The sequence below is a fragment of the Balaenoptera borealis genome, assembly GCF_965194805.1.
Source record: "Balaenoptera borealis genome assembly, chromosome: 13".
NCBI classification, from domain to species: domain Eukaryota; kingdom Metazoa; phylum Chordata; class Mammalia; order Artiodactyla; family Balaenopteridae; genus Balaenoptera; species Balaenoptera borealis.
Genome location: NC_138870.1, coordinates 81,615,418 through 81,627,844, shown reverse-complemented (window position 1 = coordinate 81,627,844; position 12,427 = coordinate 81,615,418). Strand labels below are relative to the sequence as shown.

General features: G+C 36.8%; 1 protein-coding gene across 1 annotated transcript in view; it reads right to left on the bottom strand.

Moving 5' to 3' along the window:
• The window catches only part of CFAP54 (cilia and flagella associated protein 54), a 311,831-nt gene that overhangs the window by 209,222 nt on the left and 90,182 nt on the right, over nucleotides 1-12,427 (bottom strand). The window contains exons 20-22 of the mRNA XM_082349512.1: nucleotides 11,458-11,634; nucleotides 7,642-7,734; nucleotides 7,193-7,378 (exon numbers count right to left, since the gene is read on the bottom strand). Of these exons, the coding sequence (XP_082205638.1) occupies nucleotides 7,193-7,378; nucleotides 7,642-7,734; nucleotides 11,458-11,634 (456 nt within the window). The remainder of the gene's footprint in view (nucleotides 1-7,192; nucleotides 7,379-7,641; nucleotides 7,735-11,457; nucleotides 11,635-12,427) is intronic.

The window sequence follows — 12,427 nt, the reverse complement described above, 5'->3', positions numbered from 1 at the left end:
CTGTAAATCAACTATACTTCAATTAAAAAAAAAGAGGGAAAATGTAAAAATAATGTTATTTATTCAGTCAGTGGACATTGCAAAACAAGAAAAGATGCCATGATAAAACTAAGGTCTATAAATTCATGAGTCTGTGTGGGCTAACAGAGAAGTGCTGTGATAATCAGCCGGTTCAAAGATGGTTAACTAGTAGTCACCCGTAGAACAGATGTTAGAAGGAGTGAGGTTAAAATGAGAAAGAAGCACTAAATGACTAATGAGACAATTAAGCACAGGAGAGACCTCCTCCTTGATACATGACCTTCACACTTGGCTTCTACAACACATTCCTTTTCAGCTGCCTTGGCAAGCTCCTCTTTTCCCGTATGTTAGCATGCCCCAGGGCTCCGTCTTGGGACCTCTCCTCTTTCCTGTCTGCACTCCTTTCCTTGGTGCTGTCATCCAGCCCCATGGCTTTAGTTGTCACATGACTACTCTCAAATCCCTCTGCTGCCCAGCCCTCTCTCCCAAACTCCAGATTCATACATCTGACTACTCAAAAATTCTCTCCGAATATCTAACAAACATCTGACCTTAACATGTCCCAAACTGCATTTCTGATCTCCCCTTGCCCCAAATCTATACTACTCACACCCTTCCCCAACTCATCTGAGGTCAAGTCTGTCCTTCCAGTTAGTCAGCTAAATTCCTTAGAGTCATCTTCTATTTTTCTCTGTCCATTGTTTCCATCAGGAACTCTTGTTAACTCCTCCTTCAAAACATATCCAGAATCTGGCCACTTCTCGCCACATCAACTACTATCACACTCGCCGAGCCACCCCCATCTCTCACTGGTTCATGGCACTAGATAGCTCCCTCTGCTTCTACTCTCACCCCCTTATGGTGTATGCACAACACAGCAGCTCGGGTGAACCTTTGAAATAGAAGTCACGTTATGCCATCCTATTACATCAAACCCTCTCCAGCGGCTGCCCATTTCACTCCAGGTGAAAGCCAAACTTATTACAATGGCCTGGAATCCTTTTAATCATCTGCTTTCTCACCCACCCACTCACCTTTTACCTACGTAGCTAAACAGTCCTTTTGGCCCCTCTGTTCCAGTCATTCTGGTCTCCTTGCTGTTTATATTATACCAGGTGCACTTCTGGAATCCTTCAGGCTTCTGTTCTAGCTCCTTCTGTGGAATGCTCTTCCTCCAGAGAGCCACTCCCTCACCTCCTTCAAGTCTCTGCTCAAATCTCATCTTCCAGATGACGCCTTCTCTGATCACCCTACTTAATACTGTACTCTACCTTCCTTTCCCCCAGTTCACATTTCCAATTCCTCTAACCTTACTCTACATTTTCCTTCCATAGAACTTACCTTCTAATATACTAGATAGTTTATTCCTTTACTATGTTCATCGTTTATTACTTACCTCTCACCACGGCATTTTGCTCACTTTGCTTAGAACAGTGTTTCTCAAAGTATGGTCCCTGGACCATCAGCATCTGCATCACCTAGGAGCTTGTTATAAATGCAAAATTCTCGGGCCCTACCCCAGACCTGGTGAATCATAAACTCTGGTGGTGGGACCAGCAATCTGTTTAACCAGCACTCCAGATCATTCTGATGCAAGCTCAAGTTTTAGAATCACTAGCCTAGAGCAATGCCTGGCACAGAGTAAGCACTCAATAATAATGTGTTAAATGAACTTAAAAATCCTCTTTTCCTGATAATTTCCCCCTACCTACAGAAGAGGACACCCAGCAACGGTACTATACAATAGCATGATTGAATGGCCCAGGCTGAAGGCCTGACCCAAGCTGGGTGTTTTATAGCCCCCGCTGCAAAGCAAGATGGACCCTCTACACACACCCAAAGTTTGGTTCTGATGTTAAGGCTGATGATACTACATGCACCAGGAGAATTTGAGAGAAAGTTTATTATTCACACAAGGGCCTCCCAGGGAGAGTCCCTTGGGCAGGCAGAGGCAGGTCTGGGATGGCTTTGGGCAGAGCCGAAGGAATGGGTTGGGCTTTGATTAATGGCTGGAGGATAGGACTGGGGAACGTTCCTGCCAGTTGGGACGTTTAAATTTCCTGCAGGCACCAAAGGAGAAGGTGAACTCATAGACCTCCCTATCAGCCTGCTCAGATGTGGGGCTATGGGAAAAAAGAAGGCTGAGGTTTAAAAACAAGTCAGCAGCCAAACATTAAAAATGAGTTCAGACTCTTTCTTACATTGGGTGAGCCAATCCAGAGTCTCTTTTTCAGGAATTTGGAATCAAGATTAGAACACAGCTAGCTGGTCCCTATATATGACTGAAACTGAGGAATACACAAAAAAGTTCAGGGGCTGCCATTTTCCTTCCCAAGATGGAAAAGAAAAGAAAGGAAAGTCAATATTTAAAAAGAAAAAGAAAGCAGATGTAGAGAGAGAGCCAGAGGTATGAGACTTAGAGCTGCCTGGACTTTGCAGCCTTCCCAGGGCCAGGCTGCATTCCCCCAAGCCAGGCTTTCTTGCAATCAGGGTCTTAATTGAAACCATAAGTCAAAATTATCTAAACAAGAGTTACTGTTGTGGTGATGAGATTGATTTAAAAAAAAAAAAAAACAGTTCAAAGGAAGAAGAAATTATACCTAGCATAGAACCTGGCACAAAACAGACACTGAATTCATCAATAAATAGATGAGCAGAGAGGGTGGTAATGTTCAGAAAGAGGATAAGAGGGAAAGGAAGAGTTGAACCTTCTTAATGAGATTTTTAAATGGGGATGACTACATTTTACCTGTTAGCCCTATTTTTTTTTGAATGGTCATAGACAAAAGGCAGACCTCTATTAATAAAAGAGTTTCAATGAATTCATATATGAATTGGAAAAAAAATGTACGAATCTTAGTTTCCTTTCTCCTGCCACCAGCATCAAACTCTGCTGCCCATACTGATTACCACGACCAGCAGAGCAGCACCAACCCAGGCAGAGAATAGATGGGAGAGATGTGGGCTCTAGAAGGACTTGGCACACGTTAGATGGTGAACACATGACTTCCTTGGAACCTGGACAGATCAGTAGAAAGGCATGAGCTCGTTCAAATGTCAGGCTTACCATCTACTACCAGAGTAACCTTGGGTAAATTATCAATACTTAACATCCCTAAGACACCCTTTCTGGAATAAAATGGGATTGGCAGAAGAAGGGTTAAATTAATCTGTTTCCTCAACTTGAAATGAAAGTAATAATACCACCTCATAGAGTTACTGTAATCAATGGAATAATGAATCTTAAAATGTCTATCACACAGTTTTTTAATAAATGATATTCCTCACTTCCTTATCTCAACAAGCCATTGTGCCCACTCACTATTTGATTTAGTAGTTCAATAATCCAGCAGTATGTGGCATTTGGTCTTGTATTCATTTTACAGATAGGGAAATTGAGACCAAGCAATTTGCCTAAAATCCTAAAATCCTGCTCACAGATTTCTAATTGTCTATATTTTATATCACATTATCTAGCCATTCCCAACTTAAAAGGGAATAATAAAAAGAAATGAGCCTATAAAGAGGTGGAAATTGGATAATATCTGTGGAAAATATATAATTCATAAAGGTTCCTCAAAAATTTTCCAGATAGCCTAAACTAGTTTTCTACATTAACGGAAAATCTAGTAAAGATTCACCTGACTTTATTATTGTTTATAGAAAAATGTTTAGTAAAAGTACAACCTAAAACCCCAAACCAAGTTAATCATAGGCATTTAGTGAAGTAACTCCATATTTTACTATACAATTTTTATAACATTTTTTAAAAAATAGAATTATCCTGAAACTAAAAACTAGCCACTCTCATGAAAAATTGTAATTTTTCATTGCAATTCCAAAAGAAAGGTACCTTTTCCTGATAAAACTTGAAAGCGTAAACTCAAATTTTAAATTAAGGAGGAAATTTTATGAGGAAATTCTGCTTTAGCCACTTAACATTATGAGAGAGAATGCTCATAAACTGTCATAAATGAACTACAGTACTGCAAATATAGTATCAGTAAAGAAACACAGGTCATTACTTTATGACACTTCTCATTATCCTAGCAGTATAGCTTGGACCTCCTTTTATTAACTTTCAATGAAAGTTCTGCCAAATAAAGCGCAAGAGTCAAACCACTCCCTGGAGAAAAATTAGACCTTGATGAAATATTCGGTCCCTCACTTTGAAATAACTCCATCACTGCAAATTAGGAAATATATTAGATTCCAAAGAAATCAAAACATCAGAAAACCATGAGCCAATATGACATGCTAAACCAATGCCAGACAAATCCTAGCAATTCTCTCAATTAAATTTTCTTTGAAAAATATGATAATATAAAATTCCAGTAAGACCTTAGCTTATAATACTAATCAACTATTAAGAGGAAAAACCAGCACAATAGAAATGTGATAAAATTTAGAAGAGCCATCAGCTCTACAGCCAACCATAAACTTAAAATTACAGGCTTGAGACTTAGGTCAACGAGTCATTTTTTCTAGAATCGCATTCACTGGTGACATGTTTTAAGTCAGGCAATCATTTCAGCAAAAAATGTCAATTCATGAGTATATCTATAATTAAGAACAACAATAATATTCATTAAGCGCCTACTGTGTTGTAAGTGTTACAGTTAAACATTTGACATGCATAATTCCATTTAATACTCATAATACTTCTGGGAGGTAACTACTATTATTATTCCACTTCACAGATGAAGGTTACTTGCCCAATGTCACACGGCTAACGTGAGGACCTGAAACTTAAACTCAGGTCTGTCTGTCTCTATGAACCCAGAAACTTCACTTCTATAAACTGATACTAAGAAAATAATCATGGATGCAGGTAAAGATGCTCAACATCACTAATTATTAGAGAAACAGAAGTCAAAACTACAATGAGGTATCATCTCACACTGGGCAGAATGGCCATTATCAAAAAGTCTATAAATAAATTCTGGAGAGGATGTGGAGAAAAGGGAACCCTCTTGCACTGCTGGTGGGAATGTAAATTGGTGCAGCCACTATGGGAACCGGAAGGAAGTCCCTTAAAAACTAAAACTAGAACTACCATATGATGCAACAATCCCACTCCTGGGCATATATCCGGAGAAAACTATAATTCGAAAAGGTACATGCACCCCAATGTTCATTGCAGCACTATTTACAATAGCCAGGACATGGAAACAACCCAAGTGCCCATCAACAGATGATTGGTTTAATGTGCTATATAAATACATACACACACACACATATGCACACACAATGGAATATTACTCAGCCATAAAAAAGAATAAAATATTACTATTTGCAGCAACACGGATGGACCTAGAGATTATCATACTAAGTGAAGTAAGTCAGAAAGACAAATACCATATGATATCACTTATATGCAGAATCTAAAATATGACACAAATGACCTTATCTACAAAACAGAAACAGACTCACAGACATAGAAAACAAACTTACGGTTACCATAGGGGAAAGGGAGGAGGAAAGGGATAAATTAGGAGTATGGGATTAACAGATACAGACTACTATACATAAAATAAATAATCATCAAGTATTTACTGTATGGCACAGGGAACTATATTCAATATCTTATGATAACTTACAATGGAAAATAATCTGAAAAAAATACATACATATAGGGCTTCCCTGGTGGCGCAGTGGTTGAGAATCTGCCTGCCCATGCAAGGGACACGGGTTCGAGCCCTAGTCTGGGAAGATCCCACGTGCCGCGGAGCAACTAGGCCCATGAGCCACAATTACTGAGCCTGCGCGTCTGGAGCCTGTGCTCCGCAACAAGAGAGGCCGTGATAGTGAGAGGCCCGCGCACCGCGATGAAGAGTGGCCCCCACTTGCCGCAACTAGAGAAAACCCTCGCACAGAAACGAAGACCCAACACAGCCATAAATAAATATAAATAAATAATTAATTAATTTTAAAAAAACCACATACATATATATATAATTGAATCATGTTGCTGCACACATGAAACGAACACAATATTGTAAAACAACTGATATATATATTTTTATTGAAGTATGGTTGATTTACAATGTTGTGTTAGATTCTGGTGTACAGCAACATGATTCAGTTATACATATATATATACATATACTTTTTCATATTCTTTTCCATTATGGTTTATTACAGGATATTGAATATAGTTCCCTGTGCTATACAGTAGAAATTTATTGTTTATCTATTTTATATACAGTAGTTTGTATCTGTTAATCCCAAATTCCTAATTTATCCTTCCTCCACCCCCTTTCCCCTTTGGTAACCACAAGTTTGTTTTCTATGTTTGCGAGTCTGTTTCTGTCTCATAAACAAGTTCATTTGTGTCATATTTTAGATTCCACACATAAGTGATATCATATGGTATTTGTCTTTCTCTTTCTGACTTACTTAAGTATGATAATCTCTAGGTCCATCCGTGTTGCTGCAAATGGCATTATTTCATTCTTTTTTATGTTTGAGTAGTATTCCATTGTGTATACATACACTACACTATGATATATTTTTAAGATGCAATACCATGCAGATGTTAAAAATTATGTTTTGAAAGAATACTTAATGGAATGGAAAAAAGTCAATTATGCATTAAATGAAAATATCAGATGTAAAATAATATGTACACTATGACTAAAATTATATATTATACATAAGTTCACATACATATGTGTATATACGTCTACATACATATTGTGTGTAGACATATATATTTGTGTATGTATACATACACACACAGAGAAAAGGACGTCTCTGGATCAGGGGTGCTCAACCTTCGCACTGTTGACATTTTGGACCGGATAACACTTTGTTGGGGGAGGGGGTGCTGCCCTTTCCATTGTAGGGTGCTTATCAGCATCCCTGACCTCTACCCTCTAGATGCCAGCAGCACTCCTCTAGATTGTGACTACCAAAAATGTCTCCAGACATTGACATATATGTCCCACCCCGGGGGCCAAAATTGCTTCAGGTTAAGAACTGCTACTCTGGATGATAGGAAAACAGATAACATTTATTTCCAAAATTTCTAAAATCAATGTGTGTTGCATTTAAAATCCAGGAAAAAAGTGTTATTGTAAAAAGCATTCTGTTTTTTCATCAGAAATTACTTAGTAACTGCTTAACGGGAAAAAAACAGAGGAAAAAAATTAGAAGAAATCTCTTCTACCTGTGTCAATAACATCCGAGCAGTGACAGCAGAAAGAGGTGGGTAAACCAGAATTGGTTTAGTCGTCTCCCCAATAGCATCACCAATAAGCTTTCCATTAGAACAATAAGCAGCAATTGCAAAGATGTACTTTTCATTGGTTTCTAAACCTTTTACTTCAAAAACGCTTTTGCCATCAGCCGGTATCTATTAACAAAAACATATTTCAAGTTATGCATGGAAAATTAAATGGGTCTTTAAAAATATAATTAAGTGACCTCTTTATGTTAAGGGAAAAAAAAACCTTTTTCATTTATTGTTGGATTTTAGTTATGACTCAAGATGAAATTAGACAAATTCACTGAAATAGTGACTACATAAAGGAAAAAAATGAACAACACTCAATTGTCATTAATGAGACTTTTGGTAAGATTTCCTGACATTCAGAGGCTTTTTTTAATTCGACGTACCGCTTCTCCTGAATTTGGGAGATGATTATTGTTTAGTCTTACTTTTCCATAGCTCCCTTCTGCTTTGCAACCCAAAATGCAGTACCAGGAGACCTGCCACGGAGAGAGATGAGCCCGTCATCCATAGTCTGTTTAACAAAGCACTCAATTTCTTTTATCATGATGTGGCAAAAGGAATACTTTTCTATATAAAAATATAACTATTCAAGTTTTAAAACATGAAACCTAAGTTTATAAAAATACTTAGATTTACTCTTTAAAAAAAGACAAATATAGTTTATCTGGGACCACCAAGACTAAAATATTATTCATTATTAATTATTTTTAACTACTATTAAGTGAGCAGTTCCTATGTGTTAAGCATTGTTAGGAAATTTACATATACTTTCTCATATTTGAAACATCCCTATGAGATAGGATTTCTATTGCCATTTTGCTTTATAAAAGATGGAGACGCAGAGACGTTCAATAACCTGCCCAAGATCAGACAGTGGCAGGGAGTGACTCCAAAGATGACATCATCTTGATGAAAAAAAAGACCTACTCTGAAATGATTTTCATATTTTATTTAATAATATGGGACAAAAAGCAGGTAGTAAAAAAAGCAAGATACTAAACTGTAGTATTTTAAATAAAATGTAAAAATACATATGAAAAAGCCTGGAAGAAAATGTTCCTTAATAAAAATAGTAGCAGAGTTCAGATGATAAAATGGTAAGATTACGGATAATTTTTTTTCTCTAGTTTATAAATTTTCTGAAACATGATATTCTTTTGACAATTCTTAAATACAGATGTAAACCAAAAGCAAAATGCAAATTACACAGAAACAATCAAACTTAAACTTGATTAAATGGTTAGACAATGGTCTTTTTGCCAAGATGTCAAAATAATGGAGATTCCTCATGGTAATGCACTATTCTCACTGTAGGGGGTAAGGGAGAGAGTTGATACCTAGGGAAAAGCATTATTAGGAGCCATACTGCCCAGGGATTAGTGATGGAAGGGTTGTCATCACTGTGGCATTCCCTTTCCCAAAGGCTCCACCTCACAACATCTCAACTCCTAAAATGGAAAATAAGGGAAATGTAATTGTCTCTAAGAAGCAACTGCCTCTTACAGCTTAGCCCGCTATTTCTTCCTCTGGGTCAATGGAAAAATCCTCATTGTATCTTGTCTGCACAAGTAGTTCTCAACTCTGACTATGCACAAGAATCATTTTTTAAAATACAGTTTGTACAGAATCAACCAGTTTTAAAAATTACATATACCTAAGCCTGCCTAGTCTCAATGAATAAGACTGTGTGGTACAAATAGCCGAACTTTTGTGTTTCCAAAGAAAATTTCTCAGGTGATTAAAGAGCATTAGGAAAGGCAGAACTTCGAGGACAAAGAGAATGTTGAAGGAACTTGGAAGCTGGAGGTCAGGAGAAAAAACTCAGCTGAATCTCAGAAAAATTTAGAAACTACCTTTCCTTGATTTTTCATGCAAAAAGAGTACCATGGGGCAGGGAGGGTGAAGGCAGAAAGATGGTGTTTTATGACTTAGATCAGCGGTCCCCACCCTTTTTGGCACCAGGGACTGGTTTTGTGGAAGATAATTTTTCCATGGACCGGGGTGGGGTGGGGCGGGGGTGGCAGTGTGGTGATGGTACCGGCGGTAATGCAAGCGATGGGGAGCGATGGGGAGCGACAGATGAAGCTTCGCTCGCTCGCCACTCACCTCCTGCTGTGCGGCCCGGTTCCTAACAGGCCGTGGACCGGTACCAGTCCGTGGCCCGGGGGTTGCGGACCCCTGACTTAGATCATTATTGCTCTAAGTTAAGCTCTACATACAAACCAGAATTTGAAGGGTTAATTTTCTCTAAAAGCATTTTTACAAGTAGGCTTTATATTTCTATTCTGTTCCACAGATGAAAACATCTTAGTTTGTGAAACTATTAGAAGACTGTGTCCTTAGACTCTGTGTAAGAGAAACGACACCATCGACAAACCACCACTAACTTTGGAAGTAAAAGTTTATAAATAACACTAGCATTTTCAACCATTAAAACAGATGTTAATGCAACAAATGCCTTAACAAGAGGTTTTGATAAAACAAAAGATGGCTGAAATCTCAAACTAGAAAATGTATTTAAGTCCATAGCACCATCTAGTGCTATGGAGTGGGTAACAGAAGGTATAATTTCCAGGAGCACACAACGTTACCAACACATAATATACATCAACTTCACATCATGTGCTGAGTGACAAGTCCTACAAGTACAGGTCAAGTATGGGATGCTTATGTCTTCCTATTAATAAGCATTATGAAATAAACTAGTTACTAATTAGAGATACATAAAAAATAAGAACCTGGTTAAATAAATCAAAACATTCAAGTAAAAACAAACAAAAACTCTTGGCAAATCATCCAGTCTTAGTTCTGTACTGAATTTCCAAAGTCAGTGATCCTTATTCTTAAACAGATCCCCAAAATCCAAAGTTGAATTTTAAAACTACTAGCAACTGCAATAATGCATTTATTATAGCACAGTTAGGATGAATGTTTCTTCTATTCCTCCAATTATAAGGCATTATGAAGGTGGTATTACTTCTCACTGATGTCCACCTCTCATTAGTCTGAAGCTTCTCAAAATATGGAACCATGCTTTATTTGTGTTTATTTTTATATGTTACCTCACATAGAGCTTGACAGATAGCAGACACTCAATAATGCTCATTGGACAGAATTTATGGAAAAAAAATCATCAGATAATATAATCACAGCGTATAACCTCATTAACTGATTTTAGCTAACTTTACTACCTATGTTTAACACAAGGGATGGAAGGACATCGGTTAATATGCCAAGAATATGATATAATATCTCACTTAATTTTCACAGAAGAAACATTTTACAAATGAAAAGATAACAAAAGCAAATATTTAAAAAACCCTCAGAAAGTATATTTAGATTTCGTAAGGTCATACTGCTGGGGTAGAGCTAGAATTTTAAATCTGTATTTGTCTGACTTCAAAGCCCATGCCCTTTCCACTATATCAAGACGATGTATTTAAGTTCAAGCAGAACATCCTAAGAATAATCAAAGAAACAACTTTGTTTTTTCTACAACACCAAAGAGCATGTGTTCATCACCCAAAAGAGGAAAATGTAATATTTAAAATATAAATTAGGTGGAACCAAATGCTTATGAGGAAACTAAATCTCAAATAACAGTCCCATTTAGGCTAAGTTCCAAGGCACTGGGGCTGGGAGAAAGAGCTTCAATAAATACATAAAGAGTTATGACTTATAATGTGGTTGGAATTATCATTTGTTTGCATTAAAAGAATCCCCATTTACACAGAAGAACTTTTGGAAGAGTTTCTAAATTCACCACCCCCAAATTTTCTTATCTTCATCATTGGCTCTCAGAGTAACTTCTATCCCCTTCAAATGCCTGATTCCATTTCAGGAAACCTTCTCAAAGTTGAGCACACTAGGATGTCAACATATGACTGTGTCATGGTGAGGAAGATACTTCGAAATGTTTCTCTCTCATTTCTCCTTACTATATATCTGGGTGTAGCAATACAGGAGTAAGCTTCTTATAGCAAAGCTATAAGGAGCCAAAAGGGAAACAGCATAAAGGCAAAAGGGTCATGAAGAAACTACGGATAGTTAAGACACTGGAATACTAATCCCAGTGTTCAGTGTTTATATTAATAAATAAGATTATTCAAGCGCTAAAGGCAATAAAAGTATCCATCATTATAGTCACAAAACTACTTACATTGCTTTCCGTGAGGTAAAGATCATAATAGACAACATACCTTAACATCAGAAATAAATGGAGCAGGTTTTAACGTCACAGAACAATGAGTTCGGGCTAGCAGGATGGGTGGAGGAGGGACTCCGCTTTTCTTTCTTTTGGCAACTTCCACACATTTCTGATATGAATACAGTACACTTTGTTCTGCTTCGGTCTTCTCAATTAAAGAATATGCTTCCTATAATAAAGTGTGAAAATAGGAAAACACATTTCAAGAGCTTGAACTTCACTGTATTTGGAGAATTCTGGTGATGTTAAACATTATCTTGACATATGTATTTTTTGAGGCTCAGTGGTATACATATTTCAAGTACTGAATGATTTTCCAGAAGTAAAAAATAGCTACTAAATAAGGCCAAGTGAACAATAGCTATTAAGGCAATGACATTATATTTATATGTCTAACATGTTTATCATTATTATCATACATTAATATATTTCATTTTCAAATCAAACCCTCTGAATATCTGCCATCATATTTCATTGTCCTTAAAAATTTCGTAACAAAATTATCTGCATTGATACTTATAAACTATACACCTACACTCAATGCAACTTGAAATGTGACTCTCAAGTAATGACTATTGGTATATGTGGTTTATAAAATTATTTAAAACCAAATTATTGATAGTTTCTTACTATCAGCAAAAACAAATAAAATATACAAAAGTACTTATTCTATAAACCTAAAAGAAAGGCAATCACCTTTTTAAAAGGTTACACATTTAGTGATATCACATGAAACAAAAAAACATAAAAATCAGAAAATCTAAATAATATTTCAAAATAAATATAGTAAGGCTAACTATAACACCAATAATAATATATGTAAATGAGTTAAACTCCTCTTTTACATAAAGTTAAAAAGCAAAGACTCTAATTGAGCTCTAAAGCCAAAACCCAAGTAAAGATTAAAATTGAATGATAGGGCTTCCCTGGTGGCGCAGTGGTTGAGAGTCTGCCTGCCAATG